Raw genomic sequence first — 25,007 nt, 5'->3', positions numbered from 1 at the left:
ACACATACTTGTGTACTGCATATTAAAATGTGACATTAATCTTGAAAATTCTGATATAATCTGAATTAGAGTGTTAAATACCATGCTTGCAATATTGTCATTATAAAAGTAATCATGAATCTTTTTCAGGGAAAAAAGAGCTTTTACTTCACAAGTTTTATCTACGTAAAAAGTTCACTAGAAACCAGCCATTTAATCAGTATATATAAACAGACTGTATATCTGCATTGAAAGTTGAACAACAGCACGGTGGTTAGGAATAAACCCACAAAACACCTACTCCAAGGACAGTTCTAACCTCTTGCCTTCACTTATAAATGGAAACAAGCTGCCACACTGCTCAGCAGTAAAGGAGGATAAAGAACTGATAATAATCCTTGTGCTCCTCACATGAACTCCAACAAGGCATTTGAATGAGACTTTTAAAGCTGTAAATTGTCCATCAAAACACAGAATAACTTTTGCTAATCCTTGTGCCACAAATTACTAATCCATCTGGAAAGCTATTTTTTTTGCATGTGTTTACAAGGATCTAAACATCATCAGACTGAAAGACAACTGGGTTAGTAGCATAGAAAAAAACCAAACCAAACCTGAATGAAACCTGAAAAAAACAGAACCCGACAGAAATAAAACCTCTAAAGCAGTTGACCACAGAATAAGGAGGATTTGCAGAAGTACTTACAGCTTTCAATCTCCAGCGTGCAGTTCTGCTCATCCAGCGGATATCTCCGCAGGTCCATCATACAAGCAGCTGTTGTTGTAATTCTGGGGAGGAAAGAGAAGAGTTTGTTACCCTGCCTTGTTCCAGTCTTTCCCTGATCACACTTCTTTGAAAGAGGAAACTGTATTTGTACATCACTGATGCTCTGGTTTTCCTTGGACACCGTGTCTGCTGCTTGCCTGTGGCCAGTGCTGTCCCAGGGAGGTTATCCCAGCCTGGTGGTCATGCACAGCTTCCCCTCCACACAGGTTATTTTCTGCTGTGTGTCAAGCACAGCTGACTGGCCAAAGCACCTGGGGAACCTGCTTCCACACCACTGAAAAATGAGAGCATTGGCAGCAGCCATTTGCACATTTGACCAAATGAATTAGCTGAAACTGTAAAATGCAAGATGATGATCTCCACAACAGGACCCAGGATGGAGTAGATGGAGTGCCTACAGCACATGCAAGCACTAAGACATCACAGGATCAATGTCTTTCCAAGGTATTGATGAGAGATTGGGTGACCAACAGTTTCCTTCTCAAAATCCTGTCTCATGTGAGGTTTACCACTGGCCTTTCATAGCAGACATTTAGAATGCTCAATAACAGCTCAAAAAATCCTTGTACAGTCTTCATTCTGATGAAAAGATTTCAGAGAACTCTTTCATTTGATAGATATTATTATTTCTCCTTGAATACCTAAAAAGTGTTCATTAGTGGCATAAAACTACGGTTGCCTGGTCAAAATTCACTCAAAATTGGCTGTAGCAACTATTTCTGCAAGGCACTTGAGATTCTTCATAAGTATGCTTACTGTCCTGTCCTGCTGGTCTCCTGGAGAAAAAGGAAGATCTTTTGGCACCAAGTTCTTTCTTCGTTCCATACAGGGGTACTCATAGAATTGCTTGGAAAATATAATGTTTTTAATGAATGTGTGTTACCAGAGATGCTCAACAAGAAAGCTTTTTGGAGTGGGACAAAAGCACAGGGAAAAAGACTCCTTTGGCACCACTCAGTGAAAGCCTTCCAGCTTTTAACAAAATCAGACTGCTGAGCAATACATGAGTGTCCATAGCAAATGCAAATGGAGCAAGCAGCACCACATATTGGTAAAAAAACCTCTTGGCAGTTCATACTTGGTGCCTCATTTTTAAATTTAAAGAAAAATCAAAGAAGTTGCCCTGTTCTATTATCAATGTAAGACTGATTATTTTGGGACAAATTTCAAGAAGGGTATAGTGAGACCAGAAAAAATTGCAGCTCATGTTTTTTGTTGGGTTAAGTTTGGGTTTTTTGTGGGGAGGTTTGTTTTTCTGACTTCCTCAGTATTTCCATACTTACCTGTATATTATAGTCAGGAGCTTTACAAGAGTTTCAGAAGTCCACAGAGGAAAAGGCAGAGCAGAGACTTACAGCCAAGGTTTAAAAGCACAGAAGAGTTGTGGTAAAAGCTAACCTGGTTGACAAGTCAGTTTTCTCACAGCTTTCTCTGCCCTAAACACTTCCTACCAGAGTCTCCCAGTTCCAAGGGTTCCACCCAGAGACAACCTCCAGCCCCTACAACCCTCAGCAAAGTGTCTGTTCACACTGATGGAGGGGAGAATTCACAATTCTCACACATTTCCAGAGGATTTCTGGTGCAAAAAATCCAAGAGGGACCAAAGGCTGCAGACAGCTGGGGTAAAAGCTCTGTAGAGAACATTAGTAAATCATTAAAAGACACAATGCCCTACCTGACCAGAAAGTAAGGAAAAAAAGGTGGAACAGTAAGGAAAATGATTGGTAGAGCTGGGATTTAATCAAGCCAAAACAGAAGTTTTGAATAATGTATTTAATTCAACTTGCTTGCTCCTTGTTATCCATAATGCAAATCCATTGAAATAAAATCAGAAATCTGTCCTTTCCTCTCCTCATACCTCCCTCATATTTTTAGCCTGGCTTCTCACAGTAAAGTAGGAAAAGTTCTTTTTCATCTTCGTAATTATTTAAACAGCAAAACTACCTTTGGATAATTCTTGGTGGTTACCCAATTCATGGTGATTGGCTAAATCAAATTACCAAAGCAAGGGAGTGCAAGAATTTCCACCTTGGAATACTTTTAAAGGCAAGACACATGGCCCACACTTCTTCAGACAGAGGAAGAAACAGCAGCTCATTTTAGAAGTTGGGAACACTTGAAACAGGCCCAAAGCCTCTCCCCCAGAGCAGAGCTGTTTCAATTTTCACAGCAGGATTAAAAATATTTTTATACAGCCTGTACTAGTGCAAAAAACATGACATTGTGTTTTGCATAATGTAACCTTGAGAACAAACAATGAAAAAGTGAAAGCTTTTAAAAAAACAACCCTGTGACTCAAGGCACTGCAGTCATTAGGGATTATACACAATAACAGGACTCAGAGAAGCACCACATGAAATGAAACACATCACAGAACTGTCTCCCTCATACACTCATCTTTTCATCTGTTGCTAAAGAAAAGAGAAACCTTGTGATATTTTATGATGCCTAACAATGACAATGAGTTTTCATCTTCCTCTTTTATGAACTATATTTTGAATGCAGACTGATTATGAGGCACAAAAAAGCAAACCCTGAAGCACTACTAAACTGGCTAAGTAAAGTATTATGAAGTAGACCTAGAGAAAACTTCATGAGTTAAAACAAGCACAGCTACACTGCAAAAAATCTGCACCACAAGTGACTTGCAGGGAAAGTAAAGTTTGCTGTCAATAATTCAGAATAATTCAGATAAACTCTGAGAAAGCTGAAAATTTGCTCACCTCCAAATCTTTGGTGGGTTTATAGTGCAAATAAGAGTCGTAAATTTGCACTACTTTCAGAGGCCAAATATGAAGGCCATAAAGATCTTTTTTAAACACTTCCAAACTTAAAGTGAGGCAGAAAATAATACTTATAATACTATCCCAGGAGTGCTAGTAGGTCCTATTTTTCAGGTCTTTGCAGGTTACAGTTTTTCAAAACCCTATAGATTTTACTTTCCTGACAAGTTCAAGTGGGATTTGAAATTCAAAACAGCAACTTAAATAGTTCTGACACAACTAGTGAAGAAAAAACAGCACTGGAAGACAGGAGAGCAATGCTAATGACATGTGGAGATGGACAGAATCCAATTCCCTCTTGGGGCTGCAATGGCTTTGCAAAGCTCTGGAGAATAAGCAGTAAGAGAAACTTAGCTCTGCCCTGGAGGGAAGCAGCCCTGACCTGTAATTACAGGTTTACAGACATGCAGAAATAATGAGCAAGAGGGTGACAGTTTTAGAGAGCTCTCCTGAGTAGAGTGGTAGTACAAGAACTTTGTAACACCCTTCTCTCCTGTTCCAGCTCTAAGAGATCATGATCCTCTGGAGTCAAAGAAAGTTGAAGACCAGGAAAATACAAAAACTAATTCTTTCTCTAAATGTATGCACATATATCCTGTTGAAAGCAGAATGAAATTCTGCTTCAAATTTGTGTATCTGTAAGCTGACTGACTCCCCATTACCAGCATCAGGAGCAGTCCAGAGAGCTCACAGGGACAACAGACTGAACCTCTTCATCGAGGACTTTATAAGAATTCGCTGTGTGCAGTGACTGCGAGTCAGGAACTCTCTAAATTAGTTACTGAAACAATGTACTGCAGCTAAACCCACTGTTCACCTTTGCTTCTTGGAAAAGTCCTCCTGCTTGACAGCAGGAGGAAATACCTGGGACAGCAGCAGCCAGCAAAACCAGTTTTAAATACCTGGAAACTCTGGGAACAAAACATCGGTGGGATAAATCTCTCTCCTGGATGATAGCATTGGATTTAAACATATGTCAAGGTTGATAAAAATACTAACAGATCTACTTTTAAATAAAATAAATTTATTGGTAATCAGAGAGTTCACAGAATTTTTCCTCCTTCTGATTATTCACAGAAAAGAAAAGCTTCCCTTGCGTTATCATAGGTTAAGAGTTGGCTGTAGGAAAAGGCAAACAATAGTGATGTTTCCAAAAATTCAACATTAAATCTAAACATTCAGCTACTGAATCTTTCAACTATAAATCAGCTATAAACTTTCAACTGAGTCTCAGTGTAGTTTTACAGAGAAAAAAGAACAGCTGTTTTATTGATGTTGACATCTCTGTTTGAGATGAAACAAAACGCACATGCTACCCAGAATCTGTAAATGCTCTCTTTAGCACTACTCCTCAACATTTCCTGATTATTCCAACTGAAGTGCCAACAGCTCACTTTTCTTACTCCATTTAGAACTTGTTATCTAATGACATGTAGATATTTCCCTCTTGTTTCTGTAGTGTGCAATCCTTAGACAGTAAGATGTTCTCTGAAAGCACTAAGTATATTTGTCAAAGCTGAAAGGCATAACCATAATGCAAGTTAAGAATACGAAGGATCTGATACTAAAGCATTATCTAAATGTAATACAACAGAAGGAAAAATTTTATAGCTGATAAAACACAGGGAGTCAGAACCCAGACAGAAACTTTCACCTCATTAAGTTTTGTTGTTGCTGAGATTGTTGGTAAAAGAAGCATATCAGATTCTTAAGAGGAAACTAAAATCTATATGCATGCCTCTGATAGTTCTTGGGAAGATGTTCTGCATTTTTCTGCCAAACTACAGCCAATTGTGCCATCTGCATGCCAGCAGGGAAGAGTCATGGAAAACCAGAGAACTGGGCTCTTATTTCATGGTAAAAGAATTCTGTCACAGGAAGAATCAGAATTTTGTTGCAGAGTTCCATTCCATCTTCTGCTGTACTGCTATATATGTAGCTCTATAAATTGTTCTTTCAGTGAGATTGCATTTCCTACTAACCTGTCACTGTGTCCAAAATTCAGCCATAGCATCATCGTAATTTAAATCCTTGCAAAAACCACACATCACACTGCAGTAAAATCTCCTGCTACAATAACCTCAGCTTTAGACTGAATCCATTCAAATCTTTCTCTGAAGTAATAGGTTCTTTAGAAAATAACACCTATATAAAATGGCAGAAAAGCTCAGAGGAGCACTTCATAATTTTAATATTTTATCACTGAGAAATGTATCCTTGTCTTTCAGCATTCACTTCACTTCTCCCTTTCTAAAGAAATAGCTAAAAGGAAGAATGCTAAAATACTGCAGGACTTACAGAAAATGAAACAATATGAGCACGATCAATAGTATGAAACAAGCAACCTCATAATAAAGAGTTCGTACATGTCCTCCACTTACCCAGAGTTTATAGTCCTTTTGCTTTACTAACCATCACTGAAAATGTGAAAGCCTTACATTCAAATATTTTGCAAAACATGTTTCTTCTTCTGATTGGGAAAATTACAGATCTGCTTAACTCAAATAATGTCAGCATTAACATAGAAGTGCATTATTCCACTTTCTTTCTCTTAAAAATTTATATTGTTACCATCCAAGTCACACTGCATAAAATAAATCATATATACAAAACATTTTTAAAGCAGTTGTTCTGATATTACACCACATTAAATACAGACCCTCAAACTATGAAAGAGAGCCAGAACTTTCCAAGGAGACACATGAATTTGGTGGGTTTTTACAAAGTTCTCACTACCTAAAATAATGTGCTTAGTTAGCTCCAACATGTACATTGCACAGTAAATGTACCCTATATTAACAATTTTTATTCCAGGAAGATAAAGATACAGTTCCTAATTAACTGAAGTCCTAGAGGAAACAGGGAAAATCTTCTCCACAAAATACACACTGCTTCAATGCACTAACTGTGCAGGTACTACTGCATCTAAAACCACAGAAATAAGGAAGTACAAATTATCATGGGTAAAATAATACGAACATTGCCCCAGGCTACTTTTACACACCTTAACAGAGTAACAACTGCAGTAGCCCAGTGCTTATCTTTGGAAGAACAGGGGCTTGTTTCTCCCCAGGACCAGTGTCAGAATGTTCTGCTGTGTAGAAGACAGCAATCCTCTCCTCCAAAATATCTGCAGGAGCCAACCTCCAGCAGCCGCTGGTTCCTGGAGACTGACTGCCATGGGGATGCTGCCACAACCTGCACCTCCCTCTGTCAGTGAGCAGCTTGTGCTCTGGAGAGGGAGCTCACACAGAAACTGCAGTCACTTCATTATGGTCTTAAGCCATGGTTTCTGTGTATTTGATTTCTTCAAAATCCTCCCTTCTCACAAAATGCCACCAATCAAGAATATTAGCCATCAGTTGTCTGTTCCAGGCAACTGAGTGGAAGGTATTTTCGCTGTTCTGGAGGAAAAAAGTTCTACTTGAGTTAAAAACTAATGTGATAGTCAAAACAATCTTCAGTAAGGAGTTCTGTGATTGCAGCTTATTTAGTAATTCTTACAGAAGTAGTAAGATGAGAGCCCCAAACTCCCATTTCTCTGGCTTTTGTGAGTCAGACAGCTCATTTCCCACAGGAAAGTGTCAATAGAAATAATAAATGCAAGTGGAGTCTTAATAAGCAGAATTACTCCCAGATCCAAAAAGGTGGCAAAAAGTAAGTAAAAAACCCTATAGCACAGACCAGAAATTATTAGGTTTCTTTCAACAACCTTTACAATACAGCAGTAACCCATGCAATTCCTACAAAACACTGAAACAAAAGTAAAATGAACTCTCCCTGTCCTAACACAGGAGTCACTCTTTAAAAACACTCAAACAGGGGGACAGTTAAGAGTCAGCATGAAGGTGAGCGGCAAGAAGTATAGTAGAATACCAGCCACAGGTTATTACTACCTAACTCCATTTTTATTAGAAATTTTTATCCTCACAGACTGGAATACAAAGAGAGTGGCACTGCCCCTGTGTAGGATTTCTATCAGACCGTTTACTTTCCATGCCTTTTCTCCCGTTAGACAATCTACTATATCCCTTTGCATTTCCAGCAAGAAAGAAAAGCTCACAAATATGCAATTTTTTTCCTCTTCACTCTGCTCTGAAAAACTTGACCTGAGCTAGTAATGAAGTGTTTGCTCAACTTTCCTTAATATCTTCTTGTTTTCTGTGTATAGACAACCTGACCTTCCCTAAAATGCACCAAAAACTATTTCAGCAGCACGTCAAAGTGACATGGTACACACAGTCATGATTTTCTCACCACAATAGAGAATGAGGAAGGGAAAAATCCCCCTCCAAGCAGATCCACAACTACATCATGATGTATTAACCCTGCTGCCTTGCAGTTACCATTGCTCGGGATGGCTTGAGTGCCCCAGTCACTGAAACTTTCTAGAGAACACTGCCTGGTAGGCGACCTCTAGCCATGATGAAGTCTTATAAAAATGTTGATTTTTTTTTTGTTTCTGCTTTTCCTGATGTCAAAGAGGATGATATTCCCCATTCCTTACTCCCTGAACAGGTTTCAAAACAACCAGTCATTCACCAGATACTCAGTTTAAAACACCAGAGCATGCTAAGTGATCTCCCAAAGTAAGAGCCACAGATCTGTGTCCCAGGGAAGCACATCCTGAGCAGCCTGACCCACTGCAGCTGGAATGCGCTCTCCACTTGCCACAAAGTGCTCTTGCAAAATGCATCTCCTCACCTCTGGTAACACATCCTCTTTCAGTCTCTGAGAAGTGAGCCACTATCAAACAGCTGTAGAAGGTAATTTTATTTTTTAAAACATCTCCCATGAGAGCTGGAAGCACATGCAGTTGCTAAGCTTATCAGAAGGAGAACAATGTAGCCAGAATTCCTCTGTCCCCACATTCCCCCTCCCCTCATGCATCTTGGAGGCTTAAAACAATGCCACAATCAAATAAGAGAATGAGAAACAGTCCCTTTTGGTCCTGCTATTGCACAAGCTGATTAAATCTCCTGTAATCTTTCAGTAAAATAACCCAAATATCCTTGTAATTGACTATTGCTGTAAGATCAATATCTCTAGCTTGCAAATAAATATTTCAGCTTATTTCTGATATTTAGGGCAGAGTAAGAGACACGTACCAAAATATGTAATTTTACCCTAATGACATCCTTTCAAATATCACTGTAGTATCAACTGTCAATAAAGGCAGGACACAAAAAAAATAATGCACATGATCTTAAAGCTCCAAAGCATCTGAAGTACAGCCCTCAGACTTTATGTCTGCTATGCCAATGTATTACACTACTATTGTCTAGATTAGCACACTGGCACTAATATCTCAGTTTGCTTTTAATTTTATTGAATGACCACTATTTATAGTTAGTAGGTCATAATGCTTCATCCCTCTGTGGCAACAAGGAGATGGGGATGGTGAAGTGCATGGGTAGATTGTGATGTCCACAGCAGATTTTTTAAAACAAAAAATTCTGCAGTGCACAAAAATGTGCATATATATATATGTATACGATGTACATGTATATGTGTTTGTGTGTGTATTTCATTGCTACTGGGATATTGTATTTCAGTGAGAATGAGACTGTCCATACTACAGTTAGGGCTTATCTCTGCAGCTGTATTTGCCTCTTTTTTTCTTTTTTTTTTTTTGCAGCCAAATACCATTTTCAATCCCTGTCAATCAGGCTGACAAGGATTGGGTGTCAGTGATTGGGAAGTATCTCATCAAGTTTTTATCCTTGATTTTACACAAATCTTTATTACTAACAATTCCTGAACTCTACTTCACTACTGCATCATCCAAGTCCATTTTTAGATTTAACACCGAGAGTAGAAGCTAACCACAATATTAATGTCATGAGACCCCAATTAATACCTAGCACTGATCTATAATTTCATTCCTAAGAATCCAACCTTTTACCATTGTTTTTATCTAATTCTTTTTTTACATAATTTGATTTACTGATTGCTGTAGCTGTTAAAATAAACAATAAAACTGCTATCAACACACTTATTATCTTATGCCAAGTGGTTTTAGGTTTTGTTTTTTATTGCAAAAAGTTATCATCATATGACTGCAAAAATGTAACAAGTATGATTGGACTGAGTTATTCTTTTTTTCCCCCAGCTCTGATGTCAGCAGATCACACACACTGCACACAAAGAGATCATTGGCCAGTTTTTAAAACTGTGTTTAATTCATGCCCTTAGGAGTGTCTGCATGGCAGCACCGAGGGCCTATTTCCAGATATTAGAGTGGCACAACTGACATAATACATAATGACCTGGAACATCGCACAGAATTAAGAGATGCAGTGTAGAATTACAGATAAGTCCTTGGGGGAAGGTTTTAACAGTTCTTTTGCAGCAACTGTTATGTCCATAGAGTGGTGATTACTGAATAGTGTCAAGTTTATCACTTAGGAATGAGAGTGTTTTTCCCTAGAACGGGGAGAAATTTAATGAGTCAAAGGCACTCCAGGTAGATACTAAGAATATGAGAAAAAAACCCAACCAAAAGCCAAAAATTATAGATATCATAAAATTCAGATTTAATACTGGTGTTAATGTTAAGGCTGCACCATACAGGTAGTACTTCACACGTCCTCTTGCACAAGTACAGGACTGTAGATCCAAGTGTCAGCACATTACTCGCATCACACACTGACACCTCACAAAACTGCAGGGGGTAGGATAAAGAGATTTTTAAGAAAGAATGAATAATTTCTGTGTCAGAACCTCAATTAAGATTCAAATCTTTTAGTCTAATGTGACTAATTACAGACTGCTTTTCTCACTTTTTTACTTTGTTAGAACTGAATCATTCCTCCTCACCTGCTTGCCATGATCTCCACAAAGGCTGACACTGCACTGGTGAGTGGGCAGGAGGCAGTATTAGCAAACAAAAAAGGACAAGCAACTCTGCTGCTAATTGCTCCTGAAGTGCCTCAATTTGTTTCAGTGATGTTTTTAGTTCCAGAAGATTTGTTTTGGTTGTATAAAGGATATCACATCACTTATTCTGTAGAATAGACTGTTAATTAATATTTTTAAAATATATATTATTTACCAATTAAAGTTTCTGTGCCTGTATTTAATCCTACAAGTTACCTAAGCAGATGTCCATGTATACCAAGCAGGACACCAAATCCTGCACAGAGTAAATAAGTTCTGACAACATGGACAGTACAAATACAGATAGTGGGTGTTCCAGAACAATATTTTGAATTTAAACAAGTCACTCACTTAAAATGACTACCAGAATTCTTAAAAATGTCTACAATTTGTTTGATGATTTTGGATTAAATTATACCTTATAAAGCACAGGTGAAAGAGACATCCTTCCTATGTGCACACTAAGAATTAACACCTAGGGATATAAAGCTACAGATCTTCCCCCTCCACTTGAGTCTGGTGTGTCCAGAGTGTCAGTGGGACTTCTCCTGCCCAGTTATCAGCTGCATCTGAGGCTGCTGAAGCTGTCTTGAACAAATCTTGAACAAATCACCTGTCAGCTCAACAACCATTCCCATGTGAACAGTATTTAACTAAAGAAGTGAGTAAAGATTTAGCAGACATTTTTAGCAAATAGGTTTCATATTACAAATTTCTGTTATCATCAAATGACTTTAGGTAAGGCTTCTGAAGGGAGGGGGGAAAAAAGACAAGAAAACACCTACAGATAATATTTATATAAAATGCTGTAATGGGGAGCTGGGAAAAGAGAATCCTTCTTATTCATATAAATGCTTTAGGATAGGTCTGACATGGGCAAAGTATGAACAAGCTTATTCTGCACATTTTACTCTTAAACACTGCCATTTTTCCTGTTCAGGCTAATCTGCAAGTGGAGATCTGTGGGGAAAATCCATTTTGCAGCTATTTCCAATCCTGCTTCCTCTGTTCTCTCTTTTGACAGATAGGTCTACTGACACGCCCAAGCCAGTACAATTCCTTTTTATTTTGACAGAGAAAAAATAAATTACTTAGAATTGCTTTCTATCACATTCCAGATGTCATGTCTGGCCTCAGCACTCTCCTCATCTATTTTGTTAGGCTTGTATTGCCCATTTCATATTTAATCCATTTGGGACATCAGATACTCTCATTGCTTTAATATATTATTAAAGCAGCAGGAATATTATTTTGAAAATGGTAAGGCGTGTTCTCCTTGAACATTTCAAAATCAGTGCCTACATCAATTCAGCTCAGCTTTAGCGAAGAGTTTATTGGATGTGTGAGAGAAGCATAACAATGAGTCAAATCTAATGACTAAAATTAACAGGCGTCTAAGTTAACTCCAGCCATCCTTCTGGAATCCAATTCCCAAGGGCTACATCTCCTCCTCTGCCAAAATTAGGATGCTCAGTCACGACCTTTCTCTTCCTCATATTAATTTCAGAACAGTCATAACTTTGTTCCAAACAGAAACAGGAAAACCACTCCAAAGACTTCTGACATATCAGCTGCATCATACTGGCAAAAACTGAAAGCTTGATAAGCTACACAACACACTGAATGCTGGAAATCTAAATAGAAAGTATGCATGGGGAGTATTCAGTTGGTCCTGTCCTGTTTATGAAATAAACCTTCAAAAGTTCTCAGTAAGTAGATCTCCGTGGCCAAACTTTAATCTAGACACTGCAAATAACGCCCCCTCCCTCCAAAAAAAAGGAGTTTCCTCTTGATTACCACATTTTCCCACAAAATATGCTTTTTAATAAATCTGTATTCCCTTAAGTTTCAGAAATCAAGGTCCCTTCTTTTCCACTCTAAAGCTAGTAAGATCCATCAGTTTCTGCAGTCGAAGTTATTTGCATCTATGATCAACAAAGCCATTAGGCTTGGAAGATCCGTGACCCTGCCCTGCCAACCAGCCCAGGGTGACTCTGCACACAATCCCATTAGCAGACAGGGTGTGACCCGAGTCAGATTAAAATCAGTTGAACTCAGACTCTTTTTGAGACCCTCAGTCTCAATGAGAATCTGAGTTCAACTGATTCTAATCAGAGTTTAATCAGGTCTCTGCTTCCCATAGACTTATTCAGACAGTGGGGATCCTTTTTAACATTCTGTGCAGGCAGAACTGCATTTTAACGCTTCACACTGCACTGAAAGTTGAATCAATACATGGGCTACATAAGAAGGATTTCTTTGTATTGTGTATGTTTATAATTTAATTTAGAAAATGTCTCCCCCATTGCTTTTTCTGTTACCTTGTCTATACATGAACCTTCTTTTCTCCAAGAAACCATTTAAAACTAGTTCACATTTGAAGCAGATGAAAAGTCAGCTGGAATATGTCAGTTCTACCCAACATGGCAAACATACATCTGATGAGAAAGTAAATGTTTATCTCAGCTATATCAGACCTGTCTGGGACCTGTTCCTTCAATTCAGGGAATTTTTAAAGTGATCATTTTGCTGGAGAATGTGTACTCTTTTCTTTCTTTCTTTCTTTTTTTTTTCAACCAATCTCTAAAATTACTCCTATGTGTAGAAGTCTTTTATACATCAACAATAGGACAACAAACACACACTGCAACTCAGTAAATCAAATTCAGAGCCTTGAGAAGCACTTACTTGATTAAATGCACAGGTGCTTTGGGGTGACTGCAAACACTGGCAATAAAGCAAAAGCACCAGTGGCACAGCAGGTTCAGCACAGAGCCATCCCCGAGGCACAGAATGGGGACTGGAGCTGCCCTGTCCCCTCCTACACAGCCTCACCCTCTCCTGATGTGAGCAATGTCCATCCAGCCACAGCCCTTCAGCAAAATCTACACAACCACAGAATCACACACACGTCAACACTGCCATCACTCACCATGGCAAAAGGCATGGTAGCTTCCACTGTCCACCTGGCAGGAAGAGCTTTGAATGATTTTAGTGTACCAGGATAACACTGGCACAGTAACAAAACCTGCACTCCCTCCATGAGGTAGAGTGCTCATGGAAAATACGCTGGAAGAGCTTTTTAAAAATAACTACTCAACAGCAAAGTCTTAGCAGGGATGGGGACTTCAGGTTAGCACTGCCTGCAATATGAGGTCAGAAGGAGAGGACACTGTGTAACAAAATGGTCACCCTTTTATGGGCCAGCAGCTTTCCCAGGAGACAAGCATGGGATGATACATGAAAATTATCTGTGCCATGTTTTAGATGGGTAAGACAATTCTCTATAAGCCAGTTCAGCATTTCTCTCATTTCCCAGTACACGTTCTCAAGTATGTAGTTAAATGCTGTGTTAGGAGAAACAGCCATCTGTTTGGGTTTTGTTTGGTTCATTCAGGGTTCTTTAGTTGTCACAACATATCAGTATTTTTGATACAAATTTAGTTTCAGATATTTCAAGCACTGACCAGAATTCATCACTACTATCATGCATTACCTCTGTTCATTTAACCTAATGCTAGAGCCAGTGACTCTTCAAGATCTCTCTCAAGTGGTAAATCTAATTTCTTACCATAGACCAGAAATCTAGTGAACGATGTCAGCAGTTTAATAACTCTCCTGTTAAGGTTAAATGTTTTTCTCCTGCTGCCCCTCCAAGCTGATGAAAGAGAAATCCCATGAACATCAGTACAGCATTACAGAAACCACTCTGGAATTTACATGGGAGCCTGTTTATGCTGGGATCCACATTTCACAGAGACACAGAAACTGAGGCAATAACCAGCTTGCTCAAATGGCTCCACTCTTCAGAATTTTCAGCAATAAACATCTCAAATTCTTGATGTTGAAAGCATTATGAGTTTGTTAGTGCTGCAGTGGATCTGTCTCAGCTTTCCATTCACTCCAACTCTCCTTCTATCAACAGATTCAAACATGACTGCAGTGCCTAAAGGGTATTAACAATTTCTCTGTTCTTGGAATAGCAGAGACACTCCTAAATTCAGAATAGCAGCACCTCACTCAGAGAGCAAACTGCATATTATGCATTTTCTGTGTTAGGTAACAGAAACCATGCCCTGGGTCAAACCTACAACTCTGTATGGAGGAAAACCAGGTTCCTTTCAGGTTCTTTCCACTTTTTAGGTCACTTCTTCATTCACACTTCTGACTGTTTATACTGTGGAAGCCTTGACACGTGCCAGACACAGCCCTGAGTCCCTCTCTCTCAGCATCACTTTGTGTCACTCCCAAAGGCTCACCTGGCCCCTGCATGCAGCTTCAAGTCGAGGGGTATTCATCCCCATATGGCCAGAAACAATAAATATTTACTTGCAAAGGAGACACCTACGGTAGAACTCTCATTGCTAGGAAAAGAACTGTAGCTTTTAAAAGTAATCATGAACTTCCTTTGATTGTACCTGCAGCACAAGATCTTTCCTAAACAAACAAAATTAGACCAAACCAAATAGCCCTAGTATTTGCAAATAATGATCAGGAACACAGCAGTGATACTTAAAAAGAAAACAAACCTTTAATTTTTAAGGAAAATAAATAAAATCTGTGACTTCTTTGGAGAACAAACCCAGAAAATGTTCGAACACAGTAATGTCAATACTATTGCGTGAAAGAAGCAATAATAGAAAATCTAGAGAGCAGAATGGCCATGACAGACAGATGAAATCAAAGAAGAAATAAAATTTTAAGGAACTGTCTTCCTTAGTTGTGCCTAAATTACTCCTGTTGTTCCTTGCAAACCATAAAAACAAATTAATGGACAAGTAGAAAAGCAAAACAATAAAGCAGTAAAAGTATTTATTTTCTACTTGTTATATACAAATTACACTCAAATTCCAGTAATTAAAAAAAAAAAAGCTTTTAGTGAAACTTCAATATCTGTAAATCCTGACTTAAGTTCTGGCACGTTTACAGACTGAAAAGTCTGAGAATCTCTTGAAGACATAAGGAATGATTTACAGTTACCTGCATAAACCTGGCATTGCAAATTTCACATGTTGCTAGTAGGAATGAAGATAAAAATTCAGTGCTCCTGGCTGTGATTTTCTTGAAGGTTTGAGGCAAAGCTTGGCACAGGTGTACTTAAAAGAAGAAAGTGCACGTGCAAATTCTGCCTCTTAGCAACAAGATGTGATCATAGTATTGGATTTAAAAGGCAGGTGATGAATCACAGAACTCTCCTAAATAACAAGATGGCAATACACCCTCTTTGCACAGTGTAAATGCCACGAGAGGAGGATGGAAAGGGAACTATCACATAGCTAAGCCACTACCATCTGCACAATTAATATATGCTCTAAGCAATGAGGGAGTAGGAGGAAAAGCATCATCACTTATGACTATGTAGTCATTAGCCAAGATCCTCATCTTCATTAGACAAATAGATTAAAATTCACATTTACTGAAGCTGTCACAGTGGCTCCAAAACAATACTCTAAAAATGGTCCCACTGGATTTGGATGGAAATGATGCCTTTTGACAGAGTAGTTGATAAGCAGAAGCATGACATCAAATACACTGACAATCCTGTGCTAATAATCTAAGGCACCCCTCCTCCCTCCCCCACCCCCTTCTACAATAAGGAGAAAAAAAAACAGAGCACATGCTAAATTTTAATGAAAAACAATGACTCAGGATAATAAAGGTCTGTAATTCAATGAAAAATGGACTATAAAACCACCCTGCTTTTCCAAAATTTTAGAGGTTGGAGATATTCCACATTAGAAAATTGCTTCACAGAAAGCATGGATGAATGCAGTGATGAGGTAGAACAGCAAAACTAAGGAAAGCCAGAAGGGGAGAGGATAATGAATTTTCAAAACAATCATAAGGAAGCAGGAAAACCTGGTCAGTTCTATGATTAGATTTGATGAATTAAAAACGGGGGGGAGGGGTAGCGGCACTATTTTCCTTACTACTCAATATTGAAAATAACACAAAAGTTATGCTCAAGATAAGAAGGGGAATGTTTTCGCTAATGCTGATGCTTTGTACCAAGATCGAGAGGGACTTGTTTACTTAAATGGAAACTCCAGCATGTTCCTGGGCACAAAACATCTCCACTAAAACGTTTTTAGTAGATAATTCCCCTGATGCAGAGCTGACACTGTTCTCCTGACTGGCATCACACTTTCAGAAGGGAAGACAATGGATTGTCACACTAGGCCTGACCTGTCAATGTCTTTTAAAAAGCACTTTGAACATCATGTTTTCCAGGGCTGGTAAGAAGTGCTTAACAACAAATAACTGCGAGGAATAAAACTTTTCACTTGCTCATCCCTGTCTAAACTAATGAGCAAAGTGAATCCTGATACCCTGATTGTTTCTCTCAACTGAAACAGAATTTTGAAAGTCTCAAAGATACTTTATTCCTATAAATAGGGGTTTAGTTCAGGGGTTGTGCCATGGGCACAATATTAAATTTGCCACATCCCTACCCTATTTTGCAGGAGTGGGAAATTCAGGATTCTAGGAGTGATATTCAGCCCAGCAGTCTCTCCGGGTTTATCAGCCTGGCCATCGCACATCTCACATCACACAGTCTACTGATCCAATACTTTGCAAAGCAAAACAAAAACCTGTTTTTACTACATACTGCACCAACAAATACAACTTAATAAAAAAGTTATCCAAGTGAAAAAACTGCTTTTCCAACACTTTTGTTCTTTCATATGGGTAAGTAATAATTATTGTTGCCTATCTGAAGCTTGAGCATTGCATCCATTAGCCATCTATTTTCAAATTGATATAATATCCATACCTTCCTCTGAACAAATTACTAGTAAGGTTCTGTAACACTTGTAATGGCAGGTAACATTTAATATTTAGTTTCATTCTTGACACTAAACAATAACTACTCTTCATGCTCTCTTACTTGTCTTCAGCTCTGTGGGGTCCCCACTGCCAACAATTTCAGTGCCTTGGTTCAGTCTTATCCCTATTTCTAAAACTAGGACACAGTAAATTTTCTTAGGAATCCTATAAACCATAAATATAGATTGTACTGAAATTAAAGTCGTATTGATATAAAATGGAAAGATGAACCCTAAAGAAAATCAAATGAGGTGAAGCAGAGAAGATGTGACCAGATAAGACAGCTGGAAAGGGAGTCTATCTCCTTCAATACAAGAAAAATACCTTCAGTACTCATGGAAACAAAATATTAATACAGAAAAAAACCCCACCAAACCCACCCCAAAAAGTACAAATAAAGAAAATTAAGGAAACTACCAAAACACTTACCAACACTTCTATTTTGAGATACCCTACACATGACCTTATTTACATGGTTTTGGAACTAGTGTTGAGTGTTCAATTATAAAAAAGAGTGCCATGATATAACCTTTGGTTCTGTCCAGTTAATCAAAGGAGGAGCAGAAAAGAGATGACTGGAGGGAGGCCTGACTGAAATGGCAAAGTGCAGCTGCTGCTGATTTCCATGAATGGGACCCTACCCACATCAGTGGTAACCCACAGAACCTCCTGCTCATGGGAAAGGTCTCCTCCTAATCCTTGTCTACACAGATCTCTATACACTCAGTCTGATTTTAATTTTTTCTAGGATTATCTCTTGCCTCCTCAGATTTTTCAGGTGTTGTTGTTGTTGTTGTTGTTGTTTTCTAAGCTAACTAGTTTTTTAAAAAAAAGATAATTCTGAATACTGCAGTGTATGTAAATGGAAATTACTCTAAGACCCTTCAAACCAGGCTAAGGTTTTTTTGTATTTTTGTTATTACAGACACAAATAACTGCAAAATTAGACCACCTTCCTGAACACCAGCATTTTACGCATATCCTTCAGTTTTAATAATGGGCAAATAATTTACTTGAAATTATGCTGTGACTTCTTCATAACATAAAACCACCTTGCATTAGAAGATGAAGACAGAAGGCTACGAAAAAAGTAATCTTGAATATATCTTCAGTATTTCTTTCTTCAAAAAGAAATAAACTACTCTGGCTGGGAGAAGTGTTTCTTTAATACACAGCAGTGTCCTTAGAAAATTCTTTTTCAGATAAATATTGCAGCTCTTGACTGCATTTCTGGAAGGCATAGCAAAGTTACATGAAAATGACTAATGGCATATCTTTCTTATAGCTACTCTACCACCTCTTTAAAAATCCAACAGCAACAAAAGTCATCTCCTCTCTGTTGTACGTGCCATTTCTCCAGCAACACTAATGCTGTGAAACCATATCCAAAGGCATTTCAGGATAACCATAATGCAATATTTGTGATACATTCCAATTGGATGTGCTTTGGAGACCCCTTGTAGAAGCAGCCCACTGGTGTTTAAAGATGCACAGTGCTTTCCTCTCAGTTGTTTGCCAAGAATAAGATATACCCTGAGATGGAACTATGGAACTCCTGTTGTGTGTAATGAAAAATTGAAGGAGATAGGGATGAATATTCAGTATTTGCCTCCTTGCCTTCATCTTGTTTTCCATCTCATGTACTGATGGTCATCTCTGCTTTTTATAGAGCGAACCAAAGGGAAAAGACATGAGCCATCTTCTAGAGAGTGATGAAAACACAGGCCATGATATCTCCCTGAAAGGACAGAGCTTATCAGCAAGGTCTAAAAATAATTTACCTCTTCAGCTGATCACAAACAAATGTCCTGCAGTCATCTGAGTTCAAGGGATTTCTAAGTTCTTTCAAATTAGTATTCATTGCCTGAAATTTGTAATATTTTGGTAAAAATACCTATGAGGTAGACTGTAACAAGTTTCATGATTACAGTAAATTAATGCTCTATTGGTTTCCACATCAGCAGAAACATTCCAAATTTTGTTGTGAGTGTTTCTTCCTATGCAGTATCAGCCATATTGTCTTGTTAAGGTACAATACTATTCTTCTAAAGCGCACATTTTGTTCTTAAGTTAAAAAAACCCAAAGCAACAAGAAGATCTATTGCTGATAGCTAATTTTTGCTAGCATTTCTACCAGTAACAAATGCTGTAAAAACCTGCACAACAAAGAAAGTGACAATAGTAAAGGACAAAAAAAGAGGACAGAATTTGTGGATGTCAGCATTGAGATGAAGAAAATTTTTCTTCTAGCTCCAACATTTCTGATCCTCACCCAGATATCTCCAAATAGGGATAGGTTCTGGACTGACAGAAACAACACACTAAATTAGGTTAAAAAGTTATGATCCCTAAGAGAGAAGCCAGCCAAATAATACTGGATGACTTGGTCTTAATCCTACTGTTCCAGTTTCCATCAATGCAAATTAATCTGAGATCTCAAAGTGTTTCCCCAACAGCTACACAGCCCCTGTTTTCCTCCATTCTAACACTGAAGAGAATGCACCATAACATTTTTCAATATACACTGAATAAATTTTCCATTACCACTTAAAATAGGAAAAAAGCTGGCAAGCAACACCTTCTACAGTAAAGATATCTGAGTCTTGCAGGGATTGTTAAGGTCTATCACTACTTTTTTATGTGAAAACAAATGTTAGCTTTATAATCCCCAGTGGCTTTACAACCCTGCAAAGGGCTTTGGGAAAAGAAGATTTTTTTCCACATTAGAAGGTCATACACTTTCATATGCCTTCCACTTTTCAAGATAAATTTTTGGAGCAAATATTTTAAAATGTCAAAGTTTTAATAAACAGTCCTGAGACAGATCCCTGACAGTGAATGAAAACAAACCCATAAGCTGTAAATATTTTTTTGTGCAACACACACGATGAGCAGGGGGCCATTGTGAAAGACAATGGGATGACTGGCACAGCTGCAGGGCTCAGCTCAGGGCCCCTCCCTGCAAGGAAGACCAAGGGGCTTTGGAGCAAGTCCAGAGACAGGCCATGGAGCTGGGACAGGCTGTGGAGCCTGTGTCTTACAGGCAGCACCTGAGGGACCTGGAATTCAGCCTGGAGAAAAGGAATCTCAGTGGAGACCTCCTCACTCTCTACAACTCCCTGGCATGAGGCTGTAGCCAGGTGAGGGTGATCCTCTTCTACCAAGTCACAAACAAAGGGCAAGAGTAAACAGCCTCAGGTTGAACTAGGAGAGGTGTAGATTGAATATCTGGAAAAATTTCTTTACTGTAAGGGCTGTTAAGCATGACAAAAGGCTGCCCCAAAGAGGTGGTGTCACCATCCCTGGAGGGATTTCAAAGATGTGCAGATGTATCAGCAGCAGCCACCATAAAAAGAGATATGGAAGCTGTTGAAGGATGTCATGCATATTCGATATTCTGCAATTACCGCAGTATTTCTAAAAAGGTGTTCTCAAAAATGACACACTGTACCACATGAAGATGGAGAAAACAGTGACCTCATAATTCAGAAGCTGAGCAGGATAAGGCACTCTGTCAAACCCTCCCCGTGAAATGCTGAACGTGGACTTAGAGCCCACATGTGAGTACAATTTAGGGTTCTGAAGATTTGCTTGTCTCTGAACAACTGCCAGAAGAGATCATGTCCACAGAATACAAACCCTGGGGATCCTGACTGTATTGATTACAGCACCCTGAAACACCTTCTGCTGCTGAAACAGCCCTTTCTGGGGGAACAGTCTGCAGGTCACGTCAGGGAGGTGATTGCTGAGGTCCTTTTTGTTCTGACACGAGGAACATGCCTCATGGAGCTCTTTCCTTGTGACTTGATCTCACAGTCTCCTCCTGGCCCTGAGACATTCTTGCCATCTGCTCGTGCAGATGGCACATTCATGTAAATTTTAAAAAAGAGTTTTCCAAACATTTTCTATTCTCTCACTTCTCAGATAGTTCTAGACTAGCAGATGCAGTAAATGTTCTAGGAATGACTATTCAGAAAGGGAAAAAAGCAGCAGAAAATAAAATTATGATCTTACACAAGTAATTTAGATGAGAAAAAAATCTGGTCACTGAACAGCAAGTAGAAATATCTGCATTATAGTCTAAAAATCACTGATAGGCATAGCTTTAAGGTGCTCCTCTTCAGAGGCTTACACACACCCTGAGTCTGGAGAACTTACCTGCAAACACAAACCCCCAGAATTTCCTATAATTTATCCTAGTTTCTCTCCTTCTAAGCAGGACTGAAAACATTTCCAAGGAAAGCTCTCTTCAATTACTTTATACATTGAAGACCACAAGAAATTTCAATTTTCAGAGAAATAAGAAATAGACTCAGGAGATGCAAGGAAAAAAGACCCAACAAACCTCTTACACTTGAGGAGTTTAGGTAATTCTTATCTCTCAGAAAACATTTTACCATGCTGTAAAGTTTAAAAATAAAGTAGGATAAAACACTAGGTGAACAAATCAATAATTATCTTCCCAGAAAATGCATTAAAACATTAAGGAAATGTTTTTTGGGTGAAAAAAAAATCACCCAAACTAGATATTTAACTAGAATAAAAACTAAGTCCAAGTACTTATACTTTCAGATATGACATTTGGTAGGGAAAAAAATCCCATATTCTTTCATTCAATAAATAGTATATTCTACTATGTCTTACATTAAAAGTGTAAAAGAAAAGCTTCATATGTAAAATCACAGCAACTAGAAAGTGATTATTTGTGACCCACAAGAAGTATTGTTAGTTCTACAGAGAGTCTTTTTATTTTTCGTACACATGCAAGGACCCCAACCCTGCTCCTGCTTCTGAGATCTAACTCAGATTTTACCAATTTTAGTAAAAAAACCCCAATACGTGCAAGTAGAATTTAGGCATATACAAATATACTGTATTTATTTATCAAATGTATATCATATATTCAAGCATGTGTTTGTAGACTCACATTTAGCATCTATGCCATTAGCTGAGTCTTGATCAGAGCATTCTGAGATTTTATGTATGCCCTTAAAACTGCAAAATCTCCCTTCTCAGATCACCAGCTACCAGCTCAAATATGACCAAAGACATCGCAGAAGAGAAATGATAGATTGCTGTAATTCTAAAGGATATAAATGATTACATTTTAATTTAAGAATAAATGTTTGATGACCTCTATTTGTTTTTGGAATATGCAATACCCTTGGAGCAACTTAAAGTATTTCACGGTTCTGTAGCTGATGGAGTTTTTCTTACTAATACAGACTAAATGCCACAGTCTGTCTGTTAGGCAATAAAACTCAGATTTTTTTTCACTTCATTGCAATGTAATAATTGTGGATAATAGGGATTTTAATGGAAAGGATTCCTGTGACTTAAAGCTCTTTTTTTTAATTATGCTTAATTGAATTAATTATTCACATACTAATGACTAAACAGCCACTTCATAAAAAAATAAAAGCAAAAGACCTTTCTGAATAGTTACCCCATTCTTAAAATCTAATAAAGGGACTGAAATAGAAAGATATCTTTGTTTTCTTTCAGATAGGGGAGATATTTAAAACACAGCTATTCTCCCTCCTGCTGAGGATGAATGGTGAAAAGATGTCATTCCATATCCTACAGAAAAATGCATAATAATCTATGAGTCCTTAACTGAAAAGAGACATTTATGAGAATCAATGATCTTTTTTTTTTTGCAGAAATTGCATCTTTCCTAAAACTGTCTCATTTTGTGAATGGGCTGCTACATAGGAAAGTGGAACAATGTGATTCTGAGAGAATAAAACAGGTTTGTATCTATAACCTGGCCATCCCAAGGTGCACATGAGGGCTGGCATTTTATAATTCTTCATAATAATGTTTGGCATTTATGTTGTTTTTTTATGGGATCAAAGCACTTTAAAAACTAATTAATTAATCTTCACAACACCCCTGTGAGAAGGTAGGTTTTAGTGTTCCAATTTACCAAATGGAATAACTCAGCAGAGAAGCTGGATGATTTGTTCCATGTCCAAATCTTCAGTTCACAGAAACAGTGTTATTAGAAATAAAAGTAGTTACTTTTCTCTGCTTTATTCTTTGGAACCTACAGAAGAACTATTTGCAGAAGAAAGGGAAACAGCATCTGGGCCACACCTTGGGCCAGAGCTGACACCTTGTTTATTTAAAAAAAACAATTAGTTCACTTAAGCTACACGCTGGGATTCAAGTTCCTTATGTTGGATCTACACTGACTGTGCAAGAAAAGAGTCATGACCAGACTTGACCTGCACCCAGGATTTCCAAATAATGAGATTGGGGTGGTAATGCTTCCTCGTTAATACAGAAATTCTTTGTACTGGAAATTCTACATAATTGTACAGTATTCAAGTTTTTCTGGTCTTTACAACAGCTGCATGACTTCAGTTTGAAATGACGTTTTACTACATTTGCATTTATTTCTGCAAGTTTCCAAGAAGATCTTGCTTTGACCACCTGCACACAAGATTTAAAGGTTCTTACACATGTCTATGTATTCTAACAGCCTTGAAAATCTGGACACAGAAATTGAATTCACCTCATTTCTTTTGCAAGAGTAAACAACTGCATGTCAGACTGTGAATTAGCTTTGGCAAGTGTTGGCAAAGGAAAAGTCAGTAATTGCATCTATAGGTGTGAGCACCAGCACAAAAAATTACCCACTTAACACAATGGAAATGCTTCTTCACAGATTGATATTCTCATGTTCAAACAAGCCTTATAAAAATTACTTTTTACTTCCTCTTTGCAATGCCTATATATCCAAAATTAAGAAAACTTATATTTTTAATTGGAGAACAGAAAGCTGCTGACACTTCAGACATATTAATAAAAATATGCGTAATATTTACTTATTTATTTTAACAAATGGCAACACTACTCTGAGGTGCTATTGATGCTATTTATGCTGCAGGGTACCTCATTATAATGTTTATTTCCTCTTCTTCCCTGAGGCTGGGCAAGGCCCCAGCTGACATGAAGGGCTGCACAGCTAAGAGAGAATGTGATGGAACCAGAGACACCTGCCCCCTTGACAGGTACCATGACCAAGAACAGAACATCCAAAATATCTTCTCCCCTGGAAAAAAGTCCAGGTTCTTCTTATCTCTTCTGAAATCCCCAAAGTGAAAAAGATTTTGTCCAGCTTCTGGAAATATAATATTGTAGCAAAAAGGTAGGACAGGTCTCTTGCTTTCTTGCAGAAGATATTTTGGAATAACAAGGATATTTGAAATATTGCAGGCAGTCCAAAGACTTAATTTTCATTGGCAGAATCACAAAGTTTTAAGGGGTTGGAATGGATCTTAGTGACCATCCAGTTCTAAATCCCCTGCCATGGGCAGGGACAGCTCCCACCAGGTTGCTCGAGCCCCCTCACACCTGGCCTTGAACACTTCCAGAGTTCCAGCTAGGGCAAACTTTAAAACTGAAAAATGGAGCTTAGCCTCCAAACTATGCTTAGGATTTAATTAAAATTAAGCCCTATCAGAAAAAAACCCTAAACCCAACAAAACAAAACTCCCCAATCCCCCCAAAAAACCTCCCCCAAACCCCCCAAACAAACAAAAAGCCCCCCAAAAAACAAACACCCTCCACCACCCTCCCAAAAAATCAAACCAGAAAAAGAAAAAAAGTAGCAAAATAAGGATCACATGCTTTACTGAAGGGTAGCTGGTATGAAAAATTCAACTCTCAAAGAATATGGTCTGAAAACTAAAGACATTTGCAAAGCAATTGCTTTTAAAATTGTCTGTCAGATTTCAAAGACA

The 25,007-nt window shown here is 38.2% G+C and overlaps 1 protein-coding gene across 2 annotated transcripts in view; it reads right to left on the bottom strand.

The window, feature by feature from the left end:
- Window positions 1–25,007, bottom strand: part of GABRB2 (gamma-aminobutyric acid type A receptor subunit beta2) — a 142,183-nt gene that overhangs the window by 66,435 nt on the left and 50,741 nt on the right. For both annotated transcript variants that reach the window (XM_063413357.1, XM_063413358.1), the window contains one exon: window positions 686–768. In XM_063413357.1, the coding sequence (XP_063269427.1) occupies window positions 686–768 (83 nt within the window). The remainder of the gene's footprint in view (window positions 1–685; window positions 769–25,007) is intronic.

Source organism: Prinia subflava, chromosome 16 (assembly GCF_021018805.1).
Source record: "Prinia subflava isolate CZ2003 ecotype Zambia chromosome 16, Cam_Psub_1.2, whole genome shotgun sequence".
Classification (NCBI taxonomy): Eukaryota; Metazoa; Chordata; class Aves; order Passeriformes; family Cisticolidae; genus Prinia; species Prinia subflava.
Note: the sequence above shows the minus strand (reverse complement) of the source record. Positions and strands in the feature narration are given on the sequence as shown.